General features: G+C 45.0%; 1 protein-coding gene across 2 annotated transcripts; it reads right to left on the reverse strand.

Moving 5' to 3' along the window:
* Positions 1 to 1253: 1253 nt before the first annotated feature.
* Positions 1254 to 25468, reverse strand: frmpd1b (FERM and PDZ domain containing 1b). 2 transcript variants are annotated; one of them, XM_053429608.1, is made up of 17 exons: positions 25326 to 25468; positions 17915 to 18066; positions 15317 to 15427; positions 13713 to 13885; positions 12202 to 12304; positions 11672 to 11717; positions 11258 to 11362; positions 11007 to 11102; positions 10386 to 10511; positions 10075 to 10194; positions 9396 to 9529; positions 8896 to 9022; positions 8489 to 8581; positions 7728 to 7910; positions 7244 to 7391; positions 6012 to 6983; positions 1254 to 5823 (listed from the first exon to the last, which is right to left on the reverse strand). In XM_053429608.1, exons 3-17 carry the CDS (start codon positions 15421 to 15423, stop codon positions 3263 to 3265), a joined length of 5094 nt encoding a protein of 1697 aa, XP_053285583.1. In that variant the 5' UTR covers positions 15424 to 15427; positions 17915 to 18066; positions 25326 to 25468; the 3' UTR covers positions 1254 to 3262. The 2 variants fall into 2 exon arrangements, with proteins under 2 accessions (XP_053285583.1, XP_053285582.1); XM_053429607.1 differs by lacking the exon at positions 25326 to 25468 and adding an exon at positions 19452 to 19823 and having other exon boundaries at positions 7190 to 7391.
* Positions 25469 to 26480: the final 1012 nt, after the last annotated feature.

A 26480-nucleotide genomic window follows, 5' to 3' on the forward strand; every position in this document is an offset into this window, starting at 1 on the left:
ACAAACACTTCAGTAGGTTGTGTGGTTGGTGTAACACTGTCAAGACCGTTTTGTACGTGTGCGACAGTGCGTTGTGCGACTTTCTAGATTACTGTGTCAAGAAGTCAGGCTGCAGATGATGATCAGATTAAGGGCAATCTGACATTGGTACTTTGGATCAGGGTCAGGGCTGTGCTCACAAAGCCTCTCCACGTTCTCGCTCTACTTTAACAAAACGTCTCTGATGATCATCTTGGCCGAATCCATAAAGATTTTGACTTTTAAATCCATTATTTAAGGATGTATTTTAATAATAGGAGTAGAAACGTCGCTCTGACTCTGCCAGGCTCTGTGTAAATATTTCAGAGGCACTTGCTGAACCAAATGAAAAACAGAGAGGGATGGTAAAATGAAGCAGGCTCCAGTGATACATGGACAGATAAACACTGTGTTTGTGAAGTGCAGCAACTCACAGCAGAACAGAAATCTCACAGTAATGCTTATTAACTAATTAGCGTTAAAGAGAGGGTGTGAATAGTGATGCCGATTGTCTCCCTGCCAAGGAGCTCATATATTAGCAGGATGACGCAGAATCTACACAACTGATTTTCATGAAAGTTTGTGGTGCGGTGCAATGTGACACAAGGACGAAACCAATACATTTTGGTGAAGAGCTGGATCGAGGGGTTGGCCCCAGATTTTAAGATTAAAATTGTGAGATTTTTCCATATTTCTTTCTCTAACCCTGTCCCTCAACCAAAACTGTAAAACAACATCAAAGCAGAAATGGCTCTCAACAAGAAAAAACAAAGATGATTCTGGTTGGTTAGGAAGAACCCAGTCTGTTTACCACATAACAGAGAAGCTCAGTGGACTTTTACACCAACACATCCCCCAATCAGCGATTTAAAAACTTTAAAAGGATTTACAAGAAATCTAAAAGAAAAAGGTTTTGAAATATGTATTTACATGAAAGTCATCTGCCACATTATGGATTATGGTGAGGAATGGTGGTGTTTGAGGGACAGAGTATAATTCATGGATCGTGTTAAAAAAGAATCAGACAGGTTTAAGGGACTGATATTTATGAGTGTGTGCGATTTGGTTCAGATCGAAATAAAAGCCATAGTTTGCCATTGGGTTTAATATTTGACCAAATTGAACATCTTCTAATCTGTTTTGTCTGTGTGCGATGTTTATACATGAACTTAAAGTGGCACAATACAACATGACAAAACCCGAACACTTGGACCAACAACATTATTAAGGTCAGTGTGTAGTTTATTTCCGGACAATACAATTCTTGGTACATCGACTTCATTGAACGTGGGTACGAAAAACGTGTAGAAACACAATGTCCTCTTTGAATATGAAATGCTGTTGACACCGTTGTAGCATACGGCAACAAAACACACAGGTGACCCAGGCACTGTTCACTGTCGGGGCCTGTTTGATGAACTGCTAGAGATGCTCCTGAGACACACAGTATGTCTTGATATTAGTGCGACGATGGACACTGCTTCTGGTCGATACCTCCATGGCAACTTGGAAGCTCCTCTTATTTTTTCAGTCAGAGCCACCGAGACATAATTTCCCTCGCACATGTTTTTGGAAGATTAAATATGCTACCTAACTCCTCACCCGCTGCCTCTGAAAATGTAAGCAGTCTTAATTTCAGATAATCCCATAATCACACTTGTAGAAACCGCTGCTGGCTGATTTGGCGTAATTACCTTCCCAGTGTCGTAGGTGGCTCGGGTAAGTCCCTCAGATCGGATGGCTCATCAGATGATCTGACATCGTGATACGGACGAGCTGATTGGTGAACACTGCGCATCAGCAAACTCATCGAGCAAAAGAATCCTTTTTTTTTTTTACAGACAATTCACAGACATCAGTATAGACAGGAGTCCTAATATTGACAAAAGGTAATGCCATGCAACTCTGCAGAATGCATACGATCCATAATGCAGTGGGTTCTCCTGAAACAAGACAAAAAGCCAACATTCCCAACAAAGAAAGCACCCATTATATCCATACAAACATAATGTGGCTAATGTTGTTTTTCATGTCAGCACATAAAGAAATGAATATACAGTATACAGTGGGGGTGAGGGTTTTATGTTTGCATAGCCATAAACTAAGGTAGAAACAGAACAGGACACAGAGATACAGTATAAATGTATATGTGAAGTTCTGACCCCAGCACACAGCAGTCAGTCCATGTGTCAGTGTGTTATTCATAAGGTGGTGCACCCAAAGAGGAACGTGTGGTGGGGAACAGTTGTGGCTCAGTGTTGTAAGACTTTGGATCTTTGCTACATCTGGACAGAGTTTAACAGTCACACTTGTGCCAAGTCAAAAACTAAACTAAAGAACAGAGGTCCCCTGGGCCCGATCAGCACATTCCCAGAAAATATATATGTAGTGTCCTTTGGATGAGAACTAGATTAGTGTTATAATACTGCATACGTCTGGGTATTTCCAAGAAGCATTCACTCAAGGGTCAGTCAGGAGAGTCAGGGCAAAAGGGGGTAGAAAAAACACTTTACACAAGGGTACGTGTCTCATAAAAAGGTGCAATCTGTAACAGTCAAAAGTGCTCTCCCTGCTTTGTAATGGTGTCGTTTTGTATCCAATTTATATGCGACTGTAATATTGAAAAACTAAATCCTTTAAAAAGGTGCGATCCCTGCACATACAAAACAAATCGGTCCATTTCTGTATTTCGCGAGAGCGATAAAGTATATTTTATGCTTTTTGTCAGTAAAACGTACTGTTAGTAATAAACTTGAAAACTGACAATTTACAGATTACACCTTGTGGAGTGGAGAAATCTTTAAAGCAGCAAAAGGTAACATAACACTGTCTCAAAGAGAAGGAAAAATAAAAATTCCAGTGACATCCATAGTTTTTTTTTTGCACGCCACAGATCATGGTGCAAATATTGTAAAAATAAATACATAAATACATACATGGGTAATCAATCCTTACATACACATATTGTATCATAAAATAAGATAATTATAATATAATTATAAAATTCATATGTACAAATGCATAGTCCATATGCGTCCAACAAGAGTCCAAGCAATGACAGTTTTTCTCTTTTGTTTTGTGTGTGTGTTTGTGTTTCCATGTGGTTGTGTGTAATATAGGTTAGTCCGTGTGCTGTGGTGTGTGCATGGCACTTACTGTACAAGAACACAGGGCTACACACCAGTTCACTCTGTGCTGTCTCGTCTCGCCTCCTGTCAGTTATTAATGGGTAAAAGTTCACAGGTCAAAAGTTGAGAGGTACGTGGCCGGGCGTCTCCGAAGAGTCTAGTGTGTGTGTCCTGAAGAGCTGTGTGAGTGCGAATACGGAGGAGATGAGCACGGTGCAGCGTTTGGCCAGCAGCCTCACCCCGTCACTCTCCCCCTGACCCAGTCCTGCCCCGCCTCCACTCTTACCCCCGGCACCAGTCCCTGCCGTCTCGACAGCCCCGACAAACTCCCTGTAGAGACCGACAATCTCCTTTAGCTTTGCCATGGCCTCCTGACTGTCATCGTCCTCATCGCCGTGGACCAGACTCGTATTATGGCAAATGTCACAGCCAGAGCAGGGGCTCGTTCGCAGGCAGGCCACAGACAACTGAACCAGAGCACTGAAGCTGTTGGATAACGAACGTAAGGCTTCATCAGGAGCCCAGCCGACCCGCGTGGCCCGCTGGCACCCAGATGCCAGTCGCCGAGCTTCTGCCTGGAGAAGAGTCCTTTCAGCCTCCGTCATGGTGACAGAGCCGGTCCCGGTACAGCTTGAGACTGCGGCTGTGGTAGCGCTGTCTTCAGTCCCATTATGATTTAGGTCAGGCCCTACTTTCATATCCTGCTTTGAGTCTTGATATAATGTTTGTTGTGGCTGCTCTCCGCTCTCTAGCACCAGCAGAAGTTGTTCTATATCTTGACGTAGGGAGGCAAACCCCCCCTTCAGCCCGCCGTAATTCTTGTTGGTGAGCGATCGAAGAGGACCGCCGAACGAGGTTGTGGGGGAAACTGGTCGCGACACTAAGGGACTGAGTTCAGACGAGGCAGTGGAGAAAGTAGAGAGTGGGCGTGGGTTATCTTTCAGCAGAGACAAAATATTGGGTTTTGGAGAAGGTATCGGAGGAGAAGGGACAGGTGCCGGCGGGGCAGGTTTGGGTCGCGTGCGGCGGGAGAATTCGTAAACGGTGAGTTCCTCGTCAAAACTGACTCCGTCCTCTGTGTCTCCGCTGAAACAGTTGGCGTAAACAGTGCGGCAGCCACAAGCCTCCCGCTGCTGCTCTGGTGGAGTGCTGTCTGCGAGCGAGGAGGTTGGTGAGTCTCCGCCAATTTGCATGCTGGACACGCCTCCCAATCCTACTGCTGAGTGGGACCGTGACTGAGGCTGCTCTGATGAGACACTGCCACTGTGCGTTATATTCTCTTTAATAGTGAGATTAGGGTGTGAGCCATTTGTCCCATTGGCCCTTTTCATATGTGACGTCACATCCTGGGCCTCCTTGATGGTGGCGATGACAACCTCAGCTCCGTCCTCTAAAACGGTCCCTTTCCCTCCTGATTTATAGGCAACAGTCTCTTTTTGCTTGACAGGGGTTCTGTTTAAATCTGATAAACCACTGGCGACAGACAAACCAGAGCCAAATCCAGATGTGTCTCCATTGATGGAGCTCGTGGAGGGATAGTCCAGAGTTCCCAAAATCTCCTGTGAACGGGTCATGTACCAAGGCAGAGACTGGATTCTCCCTCTCAGGGCAGAGGCTGGCAGCCTGCCCCCCAGGCTGGAGGAGCTGGTCCTCAGGTCCAATCCTGATCCAGATCTTCCATGTTCTCTGCTTTCTAGGCCCCGAACATCATTAGAGTTAGTTGAGGTGAGGGATGTGGTAAGGGTGACTTGTGCATCTGTGTTTTTGGGTGAAAGGCTCTCATGGCTCAGAGAGACCCTCCGGGGTCCTGACTGGATGGTGCCGTTGCGGCTGCTCCAGGGATGGATTCCATTTGGCGTAGTTATGCTATCCTTGAAGATCCCTTTGCTTGGATCAGTTGGGGAGACCGGAGAGCTAGCAGGTAGTGACAAAGGGTGGAGATTAGTGGGAGACGTGGGTTTTGGGGGCACTGGAGGGGGGATAGCTAGCTTTGGGCCTGAATTAGAGAGAAGGATAGGGGGTAGGTCTAGTGGTTTCTTTGAGGATAGGGAAGTCCCATTGATTTGACTCTCAACTTTTGGCGTTTCCTTTTTATCAGGAGTGTTTGCTCTGTTTTTGTAAATGACATGAGCGCCATTTTCATGTGTCACATCGTTATTCTGTTTTAAGCAGTTTTCTTGCCTCTTTGTCTTTTCCCCAGTGTGTGGCGTCGTGATCGCTGGAGGTTGCTTGCTGCACCTCACTGCTGTGATCAAAGGTGATGACAGAGGCAGTCCGCCCGCCCCAGATGTGACCGACTTGAACTCCATGGTTTCTGGCTCCATTTCCAGGAGTTCAGAGGACAGACGTCCAGAGGCATCCCCGTTGCAGTGGGCATACGATCTCCCATGCTTGGGGGACTTGGGAGGAATGATCTGAGGTTTGGGAGGCAGCTGGGGCTTGGGTGCCAAAGGTGGTTTGACTTTAACTTCGGGTTTCTGTGATGACTTTGTTGGACTGGGACGTTGGTTGGTAAGCTGATTTGTGGGCCTTTTAAGTGCCTCCACTTCCTTCTTTATCTTAGAGGATTGGGCTTTATTGGTAAGGGGGGAGGACGGCTCTTTCCCTTGGGCAGTTGGAACACCATTCCAGGTTCCACTCAACCGATTAGCATTTTGACGGTCGGCCAGTTCAGCATCTGTAAAATACGGAGACAAATGAAATGAAGCACACTAAGACATTTCTTATTCACACTGATGTTGTCCTCACACTAAAAAAACATGCCAGCTTCTCTCAAATGTGACACAGATAAACCTTCTTACTTTCAAGTCATAACAAACACTGCATTGTCCCTTTTTAAATAAACTAAAACTGCTGTGAACAAACCTGATAGATCAGGAACTGGGGGAGTAAATCTGTCCTGTGCATCAAAAAACTCATCCTCAGACTCTGAGACAGTGTCTTTGACCAAAAGAGCTGGTTTAGGGTTTGGTGAAGGTGTCAGGTATAGACTGTCTTCGTCCTTGGAGAGACGCTGCTCAGCCTCTCCTGCTTTGTGCCCGGGAATTGAACTTGTCCTTAGTGGGACTTTCGGCGGTGTCTTTTTCTTTCTTCTAATTGGGGATCTTTCAAAGGGTATGCTGTCAATCATTCTCAAATCTCTCGAGCTAGGAATCTTTGACATGCGTCTGAGTTCCTCCACTCCCCGCTCTTCGTCCTCCTCCTCATCATCATCGTCATCATCGCTGGTGGCCTCAGGCGGGCTTGGCAGGAAATCGGCCTTGGAGAGATCAGCGAAGCAAAGGCAAGAGTTGTCATTGCCCCGATAATTGAGGTTGGTGGGTCGCAGAGGGCCCTGTTGGCGTTTTGGCTCTAGGAGGAAGGGGTGGTGAACGTCCAAGCTGGGTAGGTCCTCGACCGTGCGTTGTCCACGAAGTGCATCTGTGCGAGATGGGGCCTTGGCTGCGGTGCTGCTCTCCTCTAGTGCCGCACTCAAGGAGTTACTGGACAAGCTGGAGAAACTGCTGGTGACCCGTGGGTCAGTGTGATACCAGGGGGTCTCCGGGTTCATTTCCTCATCCATAACACTAAATGTACGCAGTGCATTTCCCGTTGCTCCTCCCTCCTCTTCACCCTCATTTTCTTTAGCTTCTATTGTCACTATTATTTTCACTTCCTGTTTGCCTTTGTACTCCTCTCTCTCTTTCCGTTCTTCTTCTCTCCTCTTTTCTTCCTCCTCTCTCCTTCTTTCTTCCCAGTCCTGACTTGCAGGGTCTGGACGTTTGTAATTCTGTGAATCCATCGGGTCGTCGTCATCTGTCGAGTCGTCCGAGTCACTACAGCAGCGAGACACATAACCTAATAACACCAGACAAACACCGCAACACAATATGTTAGCACATTAGCGGAATAATAATAATGTTCAAATTTTGATGGTATGACTTTCTTTTCTATCCGTACCCGTACTGGTTGGTGATATACATCAACATGGGATGTTAAAAATGTCTATCAAAAGGCTAAAAAGCCATTAAGTGATTATTTTAAGTGAAACAGTTTTTGCTCACTTGATAGGGATTCATAGCACACGCCCTCTACTACGGCGAACCTCCCACACACACCTTCTTCAGCAGGAATCCGGTGCACCCTCACTTTTGGGCGCCCCAGACGGAAGACATTGACACTGGGATCCACAAGGAGTTTGCAGTAGCCTCCCAGTAGACACCCTAAGTCTTTGGCTGCCAGAGAGTCCATCAGTAAGGCAAATGGCTGTGAGGGGGAGGGCATTGCACAAGATAAGGTAAGGAGGCAGCGGTTAAAGTCAAAGGGTAAAGGGAGAAAAGATGAAGGAGTGGGAGAGAGAGGGAGAGAGAGTCACCTTTGAGACAAGTGTATTATAAGGCTGGCACACACTCCCTCAGGCTTCTTATCATTTGTGTGCTGAAGGAGAAATTCCTGACCTATATTTACTCTAGCATGAGCTTTCGCACAAATGTAATGTGTTGAGTGAATATCTTTTTTCCCATCTGTGTCAGTGTGTAAGTGCCTGCAGATTAATGAATAATGGACCCTGGCGTTTCAGTGACCATACATGTTCTTCCTTACCTTCATGTCGTGCAGTGAGATGCGCAGCAGGCTGACTTTGTCCGACTCCGAGAGCAGCTCCACTCGGCTGATGCTGCTGAACTCGACCAGTGTGGAGATCACGTTGAGCTTGTGGTTGATGATCTGACTCATCCCGTACTTGGCTCCGACCAGCAGGCTGACAGCCACCTCCCTGTCTTGTAGCTGAGAGTGACAAGAAGGTCCAAGTTATATTGTGTATATTATGCACATATTCACTGTTTTTATTCAACTTTATTTTGTATTTTGTTGCTGATTTTTTATTGTTATACTTTCACATGTTCACTTATCTCATTCTATCTGCTGGTCTTACAAGTTAATTTCCCCAGTTTGTATCTTATCTTATCTTAAGTTGGTTGAGTAAACAAAACATGTAAAAGCTGTAAAAAGTCTGGCACTTACAATCAAATTACAGGAAAAAAAAATTGGGTTACTCTACAGAGATTTATTCTTTCTAAATACAGATACTAATTCAAATATAGATTCATATAAAGCAATAGTTAAGTATTATTTGTATTTTTACATAGAATTCAATGTAATGTAACATTCAAGACCATTAAGCAATTGAATATCCTTCAAACAAATCTATAATTGTTTCATTATACATTTATAAGGTTTATAATAAAAGTACTTTATTTTTATTGCATTCACACTAAGTGTAAAACACTGTTAAATAATACAGTGACATTCTTTGAAAATACTTTTTTTTACGATAAAAATACCCTCTGGGCCACAAACCTTACCATCATTGTAGCTGAGTATGATCGCCCTCCGTATGAGATCAGCTCTCCCAGCTGAGTGAGGTAGGCCACTCGAGCCTGAGTAGCAGATATTACCTACAGTAGACGTAGAAGAAGAGGAAGAAGGGCAGTGAGAGAAAACTAGAGGATAAATTATGGTTGAGTCACTGAACAAAACAATGCTCTCCATAGAGAAATATGCTCCTTTCCCCCAAACTTGTAATTTACCTCCATCCCAACCACCATCTATCGCTTTCCCTAGATGCTATAGAACTTAAAACTGCAAGGACATTAGCAGTCGCTGTAAGAGTCGACCAAAAATTAGCACAACGCCTCTGCTAAACTCTCACTCTCTGTGTTTTTACGCCTCTCAGTGCTTCCTCCCACTCGTCCCTCAGTGTGTTTTGTACCTTGTGCCGTGGCTCTAGCAGGGACTGGATCTTTTTGAGGTGGTAGCTGATTGCTTTCCTCAGGTCCTTCTCCCTCATGTTGCTCAGCAGCGTGGGAGAGATGAAGCTGTCTAGGCCGAACTCCTTCCTGTCACCACACACAAACACACACACAGGAATCAAACTGATACATAATGGAGATTATGTACATTTTATGTAACCCTAACCGTAACTATATTTTAAAAGAATGTCCCTTTAATTGCAAGCAGTGAAGGATCTGAGCTTTGAAATGTGTGAGACTGAGACAGAAAGAGGGAAAATTATGTCGCACACATGAAGACAATTGTGATCCACACACCTGAGATAGAACAAATACACACTCCTGCGCACGCAAACCATTTCCCATCACATTAATTCATTATTCATTTATCAATCTGATACAAATTACAGTGATTGCAACGGTCGAGCAGGAGGAAACACTGACCCTAAACTGACAGAGACAAAAACAACATATAACTCACGTGATACTCTTGATGGAGGTCCTGGTCTGTCCGCAGCTATCCAGTCTCTCGTGCATGTGCAGCGCTGCCAGGCGCAGTGCAGTGTTACACTTCATCTCTACTGCAAAACGCTCCTGCAACACGTCCCCGACACTCTGAAAGAGACGCAGTCACAGAGTGATGCATACAGCCATGGGAAATGTAAATATACATTACAATAACTTACCAATAAACAACTTAAAATCACCAGACTTTTAGATTGAGTTATGTTAGGTGCATGATGTTACCAATCATGCACCTTATATTTGTAAGTAAACCAACCTCAGGGACACCTATGCTGTGATTTATGCAGCAAAAACAAACACAGCAAGCACAATAGCACGCTACAATAATAAATCACCTTGACATAAGTGGTGCTGCCAGTGCTTTACTGTTTACTGCTGTGTTGTGTCACCGAAATAATCCCTTGCAGGAGAAGACAGAGTTCTTTGTTGATTCATAAAATGTTTCCACCGGTGAAATCCGGATCTATTAAATATAAATGTGGTTTCATGAGGGGACGGTTGGGCCTTGGTGAGGGTATGTGCTCTGCTGTGTGAGATTCTAGTTTGGATTGTGAAATAGCTGAGATGTTCCTCAGACAGACAGAGATACAGCAGCCCTGTAATATATAAGATGAGAGAACTATAACTTCTCTGACCTGTAAAAAGAGGTACTCAAAGGTAGAGGAGTCGTCCTGCAGCATGTCCATGGGGTCTCTGGGGATGAAACACACCCTGAACAAACATCGGTAATCATGGGAGTCTTTTTTCTGCACCACCTGGTGAAGACAAAGCACAGAGGAGTGAGGATAATAACAAACAGTAAAGGCAACAATTCATATGAGCTGTACCCTCTGGATTTAGGTTGTCTGTAACCGGTATTCTTGAAAATGACAAAAAGGTGAAATCACACCCACTTTAAAGCTACATGTTTGTGTGTTGGTCTGTGTGCGTTCGCTGTTTCCTTCACCTTCTGCATGAGCTCGTCTTCGTGCAGCAGCAGCAGTTTGTTGATGCTGTACTGTTGCTCTAGCACCAGGGCGAAGTACTCGATGGCCCGGAGGGACAGTTTATCCTTCAGGGTCAGAACAATGTCCTGGAATGGTGGAAAAGCAACAGTTCAGAGCCCCTTAGACAAACAGGTTTCACCCCAGTCTGCTGGTGACAGATGGTCAAGTCTGATCCCCACCCCCCCCCGTCTCACTTTCCCTTTGGCTGGGAACATAAACGGAAATACAAATACTAAACTGGCTGTCACAACAACAATGTGCTTATAAAGACAGTCACCCAAACAGATCTTATGATGTTTGCTATCTTATTATATTAAATTTCAATTCAAATCTAATATATTTTTTCTAGCTAAAGTCGACACACACTCTGTAACAAATGATAAAAACAACACAATTTGTTCTTTGAGAACAGAAAAGACATACGTGTTTATATGCATACAGAGCGGGGGAGTGAGATCTTAATGATGACATGATGTTCACACCAGATCTGGACAGGACCTCAGTCACACATCACAATAATCCAAATAGGCCTAATATTGGCGTAAGTGCCATGGAGCCCTGAGATTCTCTTCAGTACTCACTTTGACAGTGGTGGTATTATCAAACTTGAAGGCCTTGGTCTGTCCGTTCTCTAAATAGACTTTCAGGACATTGGGCAGGAAGAGAAGAGAGTTTCCCTGGTGAGGAGAAGTGAGAGGTTTTAGCGAGGTTTGACAGCTTAGAACATAAGACCAAATGAAGATGGATCAAAGGTGCAGAAGATGTAGAAATGAGGATCGATCGTTTGTGGTACGCGTCAGCCATCACTCTGTGTCAAATGAGGTTCCCCCACCTGAGTGTGCCCGTTGACCACCACCTCCTCCGCAAAGCGCACTTTCACTGGATTACTCCTCAGACGAGCTCTCTTCTCTGCTGACATGATGGAGGACTTGGGATTCTGCAAACCACAGACATATACCGGTGCCATTATGTCAGAAATGCACACAAGCACTTACACACACGCCCGTTGAATTCAAAGCGGTGCAGTGACACAATTAATTCTACAGGTCAACAGAACTTTAAGACACAAACAACCACGGCCTTAATCAAAGGGTCGACACGTCAGAAGACTTAAAGTCACATGCTTGGAAACACACAGAGCTTATGTGTAAATGAGGACTAGTATAACGACTGTGTGTGTGTGTGTGTGTGTGTGTGTGTGTGTGTTTGTATGAGGGGATGTCAACAATGTCTTCTCTCTACTCACCGTCATGTACCGCAGGATAGTCACAGTGATACAATCCTCCAAGTCCCTATGCAGAAAAATCACACAACACACAACCGTACACAGAAACATGTGAAAACAAACACATAAGATACACATGTACGTGCACACACATACACACGAGAGAACTCAATATCCTTCTGTCCAGCTGTCAAGTAACCACTTTCTCTCTGACCTTTTGACCATAAGATCCTAAGCCATTCTCCAACACATGTACGCAAACACACACGTTTGTACAGCTATCTTAGTGAGGACACTCATTGGCAGAATGCATTCCATAACCCTTAACTTAAAACTAATTCTAACCCTCACTCTAAAGCCAAGTCTTAACTACCAAACAGTGCATTAAAGGGGGGGGGGGGGGGGGGGGGGGTCACAAAGTGAGGACCGGCCAAAATGTCCTCACTTTCCCAAAATGTCCTCACTCCGTAGGTTGTGGTCCTCACAAAGACAGCTGTACAAGAGCACACAGTCAGACACAGAGAGAGAATTATCTCTGCAGTTGTTCTCACCTTAAGATGCTTTCCACCTGCTCTGTGCTCAGATCCTCCAGCACTGTATCATTAATCTGCAGTACCTGGTCCGCAGGGAACAGTATCCCATCTGCAGGACTCCCTACACACACACACACACACACACACACACACACACACACAAACATAAATGAAAACAGTGAGTGCTTGAATAAAACCAAAACCCAGCTGCATGTGAGGGCTAACACTTTAAGTTCAGATAGAAGGGAGACGAATGCTACAAATGCACACACACAGAATGACACACACATGGTTGTTCAACATGGCTGACTCAACAATGTTCAGCTGAGCTCTCCAGGATGTGAGGGGTTACAGTTATTCTGGGTCTCATCCAGCTTTGCTCTGCTCCACTCTGCTTTCCCTGGCTATTTATAATCATTTGTCTTCGGGCGAGAGAGCACGACTGAGGCGCAACACTTTCAGCTTATTCTAACACACATATACATACACACACACACACACACACAAGTGGATGTATGCGTAAACATTCACAGTACGCCATGTCTACATATTTTCACACACCCAGTGCCTGGCAAAGCCCCCACCCACTGATGGCATTGCCACACTGCTCTGCTAGCACACACACACACACACACACACACACACACACACACACACACACACACACACACACACACACACACACACACACACACACACACACACACACACACACACACACACACACACACACACACACACACACACACACACACACACACACACACACACACACACACACACACACACACACACACACACACACTTTCACCTCCTCAACACCAGGACCTCACTCTGTCTTCTTTCACCTGAAGATTTCAACCAGCCTTCCTCCCTCCCTCCCTCCCTCCCTCCCTCCCTCCCCTCTGCACACTTTCACACTCTCTTTGCATATTCCCCACTGAGTCTCACTGCTTGCATCACTATAAAATGTTCTCCTCCTCTCTTACCCCCTCATTTTCTCTTTGGCATCTTATAGCAGTCACAGAGCTGGTCCTTTATCAGCTTAATTTAAAGGGTAGAAGTAAAAGTATTGGATCAGCACCTCTCCCCCCCGCCCCCACTCCTCTCTCTGTCGCTTTCTCTCGATCCCCATTATCAAAGCTGTCTACCTGAAAAGGGATTGAATCAAGGAAGGATGAGCATGTAGCTCTGTTCTCTGGCACTGTGCCTTTCAGTTTGAGTGCCAGGAGAGAGTCGATGTATTAGTGAATGCATGTGTGTGCGTGTGTGTCTTTGTGTGAGAGAGAATGAGTGAGAGAGAGAGCTTATAAAGAGAGCCTTGCTGTAGGCGATGCCATGTTGCATAAAGCAGGTGGCCATTTGGAGAGGAAGCAGGAAAACAAAGTGCAGTCATCAACGTAGACAAACACCTCTCACACGCCCGCACGCGCACACACACACCTGACATACACACACACACACACAGACACACACATACACACACACACACACACACACACACGGATGCAACCTCACATGTCACGTACCTGCGGCGATGTCCCTGACCAGCAGGGGTGGATTTGTGGTGAGGGTGAAGCCATGTCCAGTGCTGCTGTCCAGGACCGGGTCCCTGGTGATCTGCAGCGTCAGCTTGGCCAGGAAGTTCTGATTGGACAGACTGTTGGAGCGCTGCGACCTCCCATCACCTAGCAACCGCTCTCTGAGAAAAGAGTGAAACAGGGTGAAAGGTCACCGGCGTGGAGACTACAACACTGTGGTCATCAACAAATAAATGCAGGCGGATTAAAGGCGAGAAACATTGTTGCTGTGAACACGTTCACTGTCAACACTTAGCTCTTTCTTTCACAGATCAAGTCACTTCTTTATCAGGCCGGGAATAGTACTGTAAAAAGCTTACACTATGTTATATTTTATATTATATTATTATATTGTATGAAATAATTTCACACAGGTAATGTATTTGATCTGGCACTATGTCTGTTTGTTTTGTTTGTGTTCTACTTTATCCTGTTTATTTGCCGTGTCATTGCTGTATACAAGATTTTGTAAATAAAAGGTTACAATTTTACAAATCAAAGTACTCCACCTATTAACATTTCGAGTTGATGATGTTACAAAAAAGTTTAAACTTTTGGTTGAATGTCTCAACCAAATGTTTCATTTAATCCATTAACTTGTTGTTGAGGCATTCAATTACTAGATTTATTAGGATTCATCATCTGAAAACCATGAATATGCTTCATTTCATGGTAAATATGATGCAGGTCATGTTTTATCTGAGCTTGGCTGCTGACATTAATTAGCAGACCAAATAGCCTGTATTGATCTACTCCTCACATTTCAGGAGCCAAAGAAAGGTTACATTCAATCAAATATAAATCATCAGCTCAAACGAAATCTAGGAATAAACAGTATCTAGATTGTTTTCAGTTTTTCCTTTACCCGAGAATGACTAACAGGGAGCTTACTGGCTCTGCACCACCTCCGCTGTTGAGAATGAGAAACAGCTTAGCTGACAGCGAGTGAACGACACACTCTTGAAAGCATATTTGTGGTTCACTGTTGGGTGAAGGGACAGTCAGGTTTGAATATGTACTCAATGTCTGACTGTGTGGTTGTGGGGAGAAAATCGAGTGTGTGTGTATAGCAAGGAGACATCAACTTAAAACTGTAGATTTTTTCCCAATTTTTGTAGAGTTTTCTGTAGATTTTAAAGACATTAGCCCTTTTTCTCTAGCAGCCATTTGTTTTTAAATGACATTCACTTTTTCTCAGCTAAAAAGACCAGCCAAATACATCTTTTGCTCTAAATGATTTATATCACAAACACCCACACTCTTCCCCCACAACAGGATCTGGGCGGCCGGCCGAGGAGTGGATGATGCTGTTCGCTCCACTCTCTTGCTCCACTCTCTATCCCAAACTTGACTGTTTTTGTTTTTCTCTACAATAAGTTCTTGACGCAGGGGGTTTGTCCTCTTCTGCTTTTGCTGCGACTGGTTGTGTGCTGCCATCACTTTCTACTGCACACTCAGTGGTTTTTCACATCAAAATCAAATCTATTTTCTCCCTGAGAGGACATAGGCTCCCTTACACCAGGGTGCCAGGCGTCATAGTGTCCAGTCTGTACCTGCTTAGCGACTCCCGGGTGCGTCGTATTATTGTTCCCACCACCTGCTGCACCCGACTGGCCCTCCGAGCCGGAGACCTGCTCCTACATCGCTCCTTCTCCTCCATTTATCTAAACAGACAGACAGAAGAATGTGAGACAGATTCACAAAGAAGCAAAAAGCAGAGAGAAAAAGAGACAGAGAGGACCTGAAGGGAAAACCGGTCAAAAACAGTTGAAAGAGATGTTTAGCTCCCACTTAATGGGCTCTATGGTCAGAGCCAGAATTGTGCTCCAGCTACATTTGCATTTCATTTGCTCCGTTGTTGAAATGCAGAGCATGTCGCCTTCCTTGAATACAGAGAATAAACAGATATGTGAACGGAGAACAAGAAAGGCTGTGAGAGAGCAAGCGAGCGGTGACGTTTAATCAGCATGTCATGACTCACATTTGAGCCTGAATGACTTGATTTCTCAGCAAACAACTGCACCATGATAACTGAGCTCAACATAACAATGCTGCAATCTGTGTGCAACTCTGCAGCTGTGACTTTTCTGCTTAGCCTGCCCTTTAAACTGGGGAGTGGGGGGGGACTTAATGAGGGACGGTCCAGGCGGGTCAGCCCTGAACCTCGACCACATCTCAAGATTTCCTCAAGACTTTCCCTCCCTCAACGTTTTCTCTCCCAGCCAATCACGAAACTAGATTTTAACTTGCAGAGATAATAAGATGCCATACTATCTATTATATGATCGTGTTTCTTTAGTGTTGAATGTAAAGACAACTAGAACGCCTCAAGTAGAGCGCATCCCTCAACAGGTCAAACAGAACTTATAAGTTCTATCAAACTGCACCAGGTCTATAGGTATCAGTTCCATAAATGTGCCTAATCTTTCAAATCAAAACCAATGAATTGTTCCCTGGAAAATCTGTAAAAATTTCAAAAAACATCTCACAATTTCCTGGATCAAGAGAGACGACCAAAAATTAATAGGGTGCTTCCTGGACCCACACCACATCCTTCCACCAAGTTTACTGCTAATCTGTTTTGTGTGATGCTGCTAACGAACACACACAAAAAAACAAGAAACATAACCTCATTGGTGGAGCTCACAAAAGATTAAAGATAAAGATTTCCACGTTTGAATGAGTGGTGAGCCATATTGGATTGAATTAAATCTTTATTGCCAGCAGATACTATTTTACTGTTGTCTTGAGATATACTTAATGTGCTGTTGTTGCACTGCTGTATTTTGACCCCACGAGGCAGAGAAAACGAGGTGGTAAACTTGGGTAGAAATGGGAAAAGTAGCGACTCAGACCCGATCAATACAGGTAACGATGACGGATGTGCTGCTGGAACCTACTGATCCATACCTTGGCCTCGGCAGCCAGCACGCTGAGAGCTATAGTCTGATATGGAGGAAACTTCTGCAAGCCAAGACTTGAGCTGAGATCTTAAATCAAGCAAAACCGTTTTCTGGCAATCTGCCACAGTTAACTGGGACACTTAAAACATCCCTTTGTCCAATAAAAGAGGAGATAAGGTCATTACAGTGCAATAACCTTACTGTACTTTCAGCTTTGATTTATGTGGAAACAATACACGCCGCATTGCACTCTAAATATATACAGGATGTTAGGCTGTGTTGCTGTGAGTTAAGTTGAATTCATGAGACAGAAAACTAAATCCAATTGTCTTGTTTTTGAAGAAACAATCAGCAGAGAAAACAGCAGGAGTTCAGCTCGTCTCTGTGGGAGAAGATTGTTGGCCTATAGGGATGACTGGCCTGATTTCATAGTAGTACAGTATACAGTGTGTGGGATTGTCCTTTAAGAGGATTAGCGGCCGTCGTGCTGCACGGGCCTACACTGGTCAGGGTGTCACTTTAGCACCTCCCGCTGATCCAGATTGAGGAAGATTGATGAGGACGAGGAGGGATGAGTGATGCTAGGCAGCTGACAGCCGCGCACTGAGGAGCAGATTGTGATTATTGACACATCCACCCGCCGTTCAATCACAGAGGAAACAGAAACTGACTCATCGTTCAGCTTCACAGAGACACGTTTGGACTGCTAATACACTTCTCAGGCTTGACATCATGTTGTTTTGAGACTTGTGCTCTTGTGGGTTTCGGTTGCATGTGTCTGCTGCAATCAATGCAGAGTCAGGTGACATTTTTTGCAGTCTTTCCTCTCTTTCACTTTCTCCCCCCCTCTCTCTGTCCTTGCCGAGTCAGGGAGTCGTCTCCAATGACAGTTTCTCTGGGCAGCAGCAGCAGCAGCAGCCTGCCCTTTCTTTTCACACACGCACTTCCTAAAGCAGGGGTTTACTATCCTCCCTCAGCAGTAACAGCCCATCTTTACAGCTTAACTAAAGCAGGTGTAAGGGAGAACATGCTGAGTGCGTATTGGCATAGAAGGTGACACCTCTGAATATTACACCTGAAAATGAGCTTTTGCACATTAATCTTCTGGGAAAGGAAGGAAGACATTTGACATTCATTCCGCGCACAGGAAATCAGAAGCAGACCTCAGATCAGAGGCTCAAATCCTGCCCTCGCATTTATAAGACAGCAGCAAAACGTCTGGCATTTCAACTCGAGGGGGTGACTCACCGTGATGTGGCTTGTCTCTTCAGGACTCCAGAACACAAATACCCTCTCGCCCTCTGAGACATCAGCTCTGCGACCCCTCCACGATTGGCTGAAAAGGGCTGGAGGAGGGGTCTTTGCGATCATCAGGGCCAATCCCAATCTGGTGCGGCCACCTGTGCCGAGCAGAGAAACGTCAAAAAGCTGTCAAGCCCCGTAAACAAGATGCACATCCCAACACGACGGCTTTATCATTACAGCAGAGCAGGAAAGGACCAGATATCGAGTCGGACTGGGCTGAACCTGCTTTGGGATTTTGAACCTACTTATAAGTGGTGGAGCTATATTCCAGTTATTGATAGTTTCAGAGGGAACACGAAAGCATATCAAGCAAAGCAGATGTGAGTCCAAAGCAGCTATGTGGTTGTGGTTTTCCAAGAGGCCCCTCCTCTGGTCCCCAAGGCTCTCTCTCTCTCTCTCTCTCTCCCTCTCTCTCTCTCTCTGTCTCTCTCTTTCTCTCCCTCTCTCCACTCCTCCGCAGCCTCAAAAGCACATGGCAATGTGGAGACGAGGCACTCCATCTCCGTCTGGTTGTACTAAATTAAAATTTCATACCGCCCAGTTCAGTTAACGTGACTCCTGATGTGGCGGAGGGAGAGAGCCATGCCAGGCAGATGTAGTTCTTAGTCAATAATGAAACAGGACGAGTCTTTCATGTGAACGTCGGGGCAGATATGGCTGAAACCTAAGGCGGCCTCTGGTTTTGGGGAGAAGAAAAACACACTGGGGGGAAAGGCTTTGTTGTGAAAGGCCTGGCTGTTGAGTTAGGGGAGACATTGAATAAACATTCTTGATCTTGTGTAAGGAAACCGCCGGATTTTGCACTTGAATGTTGATCTGTGAAGTAAACGCACACTCCCACGGGCTTTCATCAAGAGGGAGCAGATATCGGGGGAATTGATAGTTCCATCTGTGCAGCTCGTCCGTCAGGCCCTGTGTTCCACACACAGAGCTCTCTCTTGAGGCCCGTGCGTCCCAGTGAAAAGCCAGCATGAAGGCCTAAACCCACACACAAACTGCAGGGCACATGAATAATACATGGGGCTAATGCAGCTAGCTCGGCCTCCACCGCCTCCTTCTGCCACTTTGCCAACACTTTCAACAAGAAGAGAGGAGAGAGAAAAGACACACAGGAAAGACGTATTGGGGGGGAGGAGGGGGGGGGGCTTCAGAGGTAGGGAGAGGGGCTGGGAAAAAGGGGAAGAGACTCAGAAAAAGAGAATTGGTCGAGGCAAAGAAAGGGGAGAAAGGACAGGATATTGGAGGGGGGCGAGGAAAGGGGGAGAATTTTAAAGAGGGTGAAAAGGGCAGCGGCACAGAAATGAGCGAGTGAAGCTGCAGGGGAAGAAAAGAAAGAACAAAAGTGTCTACAGTGAGAGGTAAAAGAGTGCGTTCAGCAGGAGGAGTGAACGGAAAACTGACTAATGCAGCAAACAAAGAAAAGTCAGGCAGCAGACAGTGATGTATGAACAGTCATTACGTAAATAAATCAAAAGCAAACCTGTAGCACTGCTCCCATTCCTCCCCCTGCTCTGCTTTGAGACTGTTCCCTCTTTCTAATGATGTGACGGCAGGCTCCAATCTGATCCCAGTGTCAAATCCAAGACAGCAAAGCCTGTGTGTGTCCGGGCGGGTGATGAGTCTGCTCCTAATCTGGTTCTGAATCAATAGTAATCGCGAATCCTGTCGTCCACTGTCGTGTCCTTAAGTCTCCAATCCGCCCAGCACACGCAGCTCATCAGCGACCCTCGTCGTCTGTCCAGCCTTTCACTCATCCTCCCTCCATCTTCACTCCCTTCACCTTCTCACCCCTCCTCAAACCATCGCTGCACAAGGAGCATATTTGTAGGAAGTGCTGTTTGGTAATAATGAAGGCATGTCTCAAGCCTTGTGAGCCTTGTGTTTCAGTGTCTCTGAGACAAACCAACCCCACGCCACCCCCACCCACCTCTGCTCATTTTCCCACATGCACAATGTCTCTCTGTCTCAGACAACACGGCCAGTTATTCAACCCTGTCGCCTGGTATGAGTACACACGCAGTTCATAGACGAACTCCACAAACTCTCTCTTCTCGGAGTTGGAGAAGTGGCACTGAAGTGGCAGTTGCTGTTCAGCCAGCTGGACACGAAAACAGCCAAATGAAAGCTGCTCAAGCCAGACGGGGGGGGGGGGGGGCTACTGGAGGTCAGACAAACATGGACAGCACCACGGAGAAGCTGCATTATATCCTGCTTATATCCTGCTAAATATCATAATCCAAGCTGATGGATGTGACAACCTGATCTGATCTGCGTCTAAATGAAGACTGGACTCAGCAATAACTTCATTATTGCAGTTACAAACACTCGAGCACACAAGGCGGCACAGACACACACACACACACACACACACATTTACAACCCATATGCTTTAATATGATTTGTAAGTGGGGTATTGCACAACTGGTAACCAGACACCTTCATAAGCTTTGTTGACTGACAGCACGGACACCCCCTCTTCCACACACAGACACACACACACACACACACACAGGCACACCGGATACAGCTGCGGCACATGAGTTAGCAGCAGCAGGGGAAGGTTCAGCCACTCGACAATTAATTTTGGCTCCGAGTCTCTGCCAGCAAAGTTGGACGCAGACCTCAGTGATGGTTCAGTCTGACAGCAGCACACTTGGCACAGAACTGAGTGTGTGTGAATATCTGGACGACCTGAGGCGAGAGAGATCTACATTTATGAGAAGCATTTGGATTGCTTCTGATTTCATAGTTTAAAATATAGGTAAAGATGTTGAATATTCCTTGTATGCTTCAAGGTCTTCTGCATAATGTAGGTTACCAACTACCAGTAGATGTTAGCAGATGTTAGTGGCCACCAGCGGATGTACGGGACATAACTTCAGTTGTGCACCATCAAGTGTATTGTCCTTGTATTCAACGATACAGGCCGAACGTGAGGGTACGCTGAGGCTCACGGTGAATCTGACTGGCTACCGGAGTAGATGGAATATAAATTGACTATAAATAAAAGTTATTAAACAAAACACATATTTTCAAAAAACGTGTTTTGGAAGATAACGAGAAGGTCACTCAGAGAGCAAGGCTTCTTTATCACAATATTGCCTATTGATATCAGATACACACACAATGTACACAGAAATGTTTTCTCAACCACACTCCTTCTTTAAATCAATATCACCCCATGAAAAACAGCTTCTAGAACAATTAATCATGAGTGTAGGAAATCGATTCATGTCACCACGGCCTGCTCTTAAGACATGAAAAGTGTCAATCCTTTCTTTTCATTTGTTAATTGTACAGTTACCCGTGAATAGGAGTAGACAAATCATAATAACTTTCATGATTCATCACATTTCATCAGTATCAGTTTGAAATGTGTCTTTTTTCAGTGAGGTTTCTCTGTTGGGTGGATTGCCATGAAGTTTGGTACACACATCATCAGATAAAATGGATCCACTCATCCAAAATCCACAGATCAAAACTCCCCTTTGTCTACTACTTTGATTTATGGCTAAATACCTGGAGATGTCATTGTCCACATCGGCTGAAATTGTAGATTTATAGATATTTAGTGATGTTATTCTTAGGACGGTTCCTGACTGAGTGAAATTACCCAGTTGTATCGAAGCGTCAGCCACATGATAAGAGACGGTTGAATTCCCTAAATTCTTAGGAAAGATGCTTCAATGCTTCCTTTCTTAAGGACACACTGAGCCGTTCTTTACAAAGACACAACCTTGTGAGAACTCTTTGAATACACCACTCCACTTATTGATTGATTGTTTGGTAGATAAAATGTCCGAAAATGAGAAGACAAAGAAAATGCTTAAGTTTTGTTTGACAGTCCAAAAACCCAGAGATTTTCATTTTACTGTCAAAGAAAACAAAACAAAACAGCAAATATTCTCATTTGAGAATCTAGGAACTGGACATTTGATATCAACTATTTATCATAGATTATGCTGACTGAATTTCTGCTGAATGTTTAATCAATGACAAATTGTTACAGCCAAACAGTGTACACTGTGTTATGTGGCTATGCTATGAGCTTTGTCCCTGTCCATGAGTACTGCTTATCTTTTGAGGGTGGCAGGAGGGCAGACATCTGGTGGGAGTGGGGTCTACGCTGGACATGTGCTGGCATATTAAAAACAAATAATCATTCATGCTCATTAACGGTGGGAGGAAACCCATGCAGGCAAGAAGAGAATATGCAAACTCCACCAGGTCAAACAAGGGTCTGAACCCAGAACTCCCTGTTACCTGTTAAACAGCAGCGTGCATGGTGGCTCATCTGTCTGTCGATTTCAACTGTTGCTGGTTATTATTGACATCATACCTGCATGTCTTCCCGACACAATCAAATGTCCCGTTCTTAATTCAGTCTGTCAGCTCATTCCATTAGCATTATGTGGACGGAGCTCACTGTGCGCCACTCATTTAATTTCCCCTTTCATCAGCGACCTGGCGAGGCTTGAGTTCCCCTGCGTGCTATTAAATAATGGGTCTTTCAAAGATTAATAGTGCGCAGATCTCTATCAATAGTTCCGATGGTTCTGGAGAGAGACACACAGCGGAACAGCCACAGAGAGAGATCTTGATGTCTGAGGAAGGTTTTTGGATGTCATTGGATGATGGATGTTGAAAGTCTGGAAAACTGTCTGCCTCCCTTCTTCTCCTTCTGCTGTTGTCTGGGCCAATTTCCTTTAGCTCAGGGATCCTTCAACTACTGCACAATAGAGGTCTTATCTTTAAGTAAAAGTAATATGAGTGCAGCCTGAAAGTCTGCAGCAACAAAGGGCCCCCGGGCTCTGGAGTAATACTTACATGTATATAGCTACAGCAAGACTTTAATATTTCATATTACAGCAAGAAATAGAAGAGGAGAAAACCGAGTTATAAGAGGCTGACGACTTACAGTACTCAAGCCCTATGATTATTTTAAGGCTAATGCTTTTCATTCTCTTTATATTATTTGTGTCAACCTAAATGACACCATCACTGCCAGTCAACTGTGCCATCACCATAGAGCTGTCATATCAATGAGGTCATGCCTCCTTTTCCCTGTGCTGAAGTACAATTGGTACTGTCTGAGAGAGAAAACAAATACCCAGCCTAACCCAAATATGTTCTAATATCCATCAACGCGCCCATTAATAAATCCATCCATTCAATCGTTTACGGTCATTATCATACACCGATGCAACCCCTGAGTGCCGTTAGTGAGGAAGGGCAATATTGAACAATCAGCGGTAACCCTTAAGTGTGACAAAATTAATCGAATTCTTGAACAGGTTCATCTATGGACGGATGTAATGATCTATTGGTCGAGGCATTGGACTGGAGCTGCAAACACCAGCCCAGCAACAGTGGTCTGCCCTGGAGACTTGAAGCTATAAGACCATGGAGGAAGGGAGAGGAGGGCTGCCTGACTGGCTGCAGTATCTGGGACAGGGCAGCATTCAGCAGAGCAGATCCAGGCTAATGCAGCCAGGCATCAAGTCTTTCCTGATGTGCAAGTTCTGCCCGTAGTGTCTCCCTTCAGGCAGAAGGACCTCGGAGCTGCAACTGCCATCACATATTGTGGCATACATCCCTGAGTCATAGCACAATGCCTGAAGCAGTGGCACAGCGCACACACAGACACTCGGTGCACTCGAGAGTGAAAAGGAAAACACATCCTCAGCTGAAGACTTCACAGGGCTGAAACAGCATTCATTCATTCATTAGATGTTATTGTGTGTGTGTGTGTAGTCCAGGAATTACTCATGTTGTGGAGACCTGAGTCTATTTACACAGTGACATTATGGGGATTTGTCTTCCTTACGCAGACAAAGAGCAAAGTCTCCATCGTGTAAATCATTACATTTTAGGTTAAGGGTATAGGTTGGGGTTTAAACATAGGTCAATGCAATGTCCTGTGAAGTCATAAAGACACAATGTGTGCAAGTGTGTGTTTGTGTGTGTGTGTGTGTGTGTGTGTGTGTACCGGTCCTCACATTCTGACCCACTTTCAAAGAGCTGTTTGGGGGTCCAAGACTTGGTTTTAGAGTTAGGTTTAGAATTAGGTGTAGGTTTGGGTAAGGGGACAGGGTATGGATTATTCCAAAGACAGTCCTCACTTAAATAGAAATACAAGGTTATGTGTGTCTGTTCCTGTACTTATGCCTTTGTGAGGACCATTAAATCACAGACCCTACAGAGTGAGGCCATTTTTGGAAAGTGAGGACATCTGGACCAGTCCTCATCTTTTTAATGGGCTGCTTGAGGGTTAAGACTCGGTTTTAGGGTTAGAACCAGGTTTAGGTTGGTTAGTTTGGATGGTTAAAGAGAGGGTAAGGGGCTAGGTCATGTAGTAGGCCAACGAGTGTCCTCACTAGGATAGAAGTGCAAACGTCTGTGTGTGTGTGTGTGTGTGTATGTGTGTTTGTGTGTGTGTGTGCGTGTGATCAGCTGTAAACCACACGCAGCAGCATTATGATGCAGTTAACAACACTCCCCGGGATGTGTGTGTGCACAGTGATCTTCTGCAGTCGCACACGTGTCCAAACGAGGGATCGCGATGAGCGGTCATATAAAATCATGTCATGCGTTAAGCAAAGGCCCCAGAACAGCTAAACGCATTGTTCCGGTCTAGTTGTGTCTCGCTTGTCATGCACGGCACGGCACGGAAGAAGGAGGCTGCCGCTGGCCGCAGGGGTACAAGGAGGAGAGATGAGTGTCACATCGCCTACGCCCATTCATAACGTTGCGTGCTCTACGAGCCACATTCCCGGCATCCCCCCCCTTCCCACTGATCCACCAGGATTTAGCCCGTTCCTGTCCACTCTGTAGCCGGCGACCGTGCTTTCATTGCGCATTCAGCAGCATGGATGCGCGCTATCACTGCGTGTACATGTGGCACACGAACCACCACAGATTTAGACTGTGACCCCCTCTTGTATCTGTGTACATCCCCTGGTGACCTCAATTCAGACATAAATAGATGTAACCAGCCACACATCGGACGTGTCCGCTGCTCATAGAGGCGTCACAGATGCGTTTAAAACAATCAATATTCCCATTACACTGGTCGCGCAGCAAGTTGGATCGGCGGCCGCGGCCATGCCAGTCAAACCACGGGGCTAAACAAAGAGACAGGGGGAAAAGGGTCAGTCTTTTGTTGCTTCCTTTATAATCTTAATCGGATTTAAATCTCTCCATCGCCTTCCACCGCGCCCACGGGTGTAGCCCGGTGGACGCCACCAGCATCAGCCCAGCGTCATTTCGCTGTGCTAAAGATTAAGCAGAGGGGGGATGTAAGGTGCAGCTCCTCCATCAGACAATAACACCGGGAAACACCGAGAGGACTCACCTCGTGGAGTGAGGAGGAGACGGGCGGACGGGAGTCAGGGAGGGCTGCCCACCCTCCTCCCTGAAAAACACGATGAGTCCCGCGGATCAGACCGGGTGGACGGTTGTCTCTCACGTTTGTGTCCGCGGCGTCCTCCCGGATGGTGGTGCTGATGTGTGATGGTGTGTGTCTGTGTGTGAGGGAGGAGGAGGAGGAGGAGGGGGCTCGGCTATGTGCTGGATGCTGTCATCGCGCTGGGACTGTTCTCTAATCCTGAGCTCAGAAACAACCCCCCACCCTCCTGCCTCCGTCCGTCTCTACTCCTCCTCCTCCTCCTCCACTGTCTGCCCGGAGGAACCTCCTCCACAAGGTCAATGAGTCAATCATAATCATAATAATAAAGAATTATTCTTGTTGTACTACTACAAAATGATAAATATAATATAATAATAATAATGTTATGATTTATGATGCAATTTATTTAGTTTAACCTGCTAATTTACAATTATAGGGACTGTTTTAAATAACATAAACTTGTGTTTACCTTCATTGACATTCATCTTTTTTATTCCGAAGTCTGACGTGTTGTGTTTCATTATTATATAACAATGTTGGGTGCAAATTAATAAACCAAATTGCTAGAATTCTTCTTATTCTACTAATACCATTTATTATGAGTCATTTTACTATTGGTACTTTTTATACGTTGATGCTCATACTTTACCTTTATATTTTAAATGCACGACTTTTACATGATCATTTCTACTTGAATATAATAACACAAAAACTATAATAATAACAACAATGATAATAATAATAAGGATTATTATAATGATCAGCATCATTTATAGTAGTAAAGTATTAAATAGCACAATAGTAAGTTCGTGCATTGATTAAATTATAATTGTTTCGTCAAAAGCATTAATGTATTGTGTTACAGTAATTATTTTTGGGTAATTGTATTTAGTTAATGCATTTTTCAAGAGTTTTAACTGATATTGGCTCCTGCACTGGTGCCTGTCTTTCTGAGGGTGCTCTGCTGTAATTAAAGTCCAGAAACTCAATGGGTAAGTTAATTTACCAACAGCCCGAAAGCCTAAATATTTTTTTGAAATTAAGTATTCATTGCTCCTCCACAAAAACATAGTTTAGTCTTCAGCCTTTTTACACACAAAT

This window comes from Pleuronectes platessa, chromosome 8 (genome assembly GCF_947347685.1).
Source record: "Pleuronectes platessa chromosome 8, fPlePla1.1, whole genome shotgun sequence".
Taxonomy (NCBI): domain Eukaryota; kingdom Metazoa; phylum Chordata; class Actinopteri; order Pleuronectiformes; family Pleuronectidae; genus Pleuronectes; species Pleuronectes platessa.

Bases quoted from the DNA above. Each gene is read 5' to 3' on its own strand.
- frmpd1b (XM_053429607.1), bottom strand. From the start codon at position 15,423: ATGGAGGAGAAGGAGCGATGTAGGAGCAGGTCTCCGGCTCGGAGGGCC. The intron at 9,530-10,074 runs GTCAGAGAAGTT...CGTCTCTTTCAG, and splicing joins TTGAGTACCTCTTTTTACAG to AGTGTCGGGGACGTGTTGCA. The intron at 8,582-8,895 runs GTACAAAACACA...CGTCTACTGTAG, and splicing joins TGCTAGAGCCACGGCACAAG to GTAATATCTGCTACTCAGGC.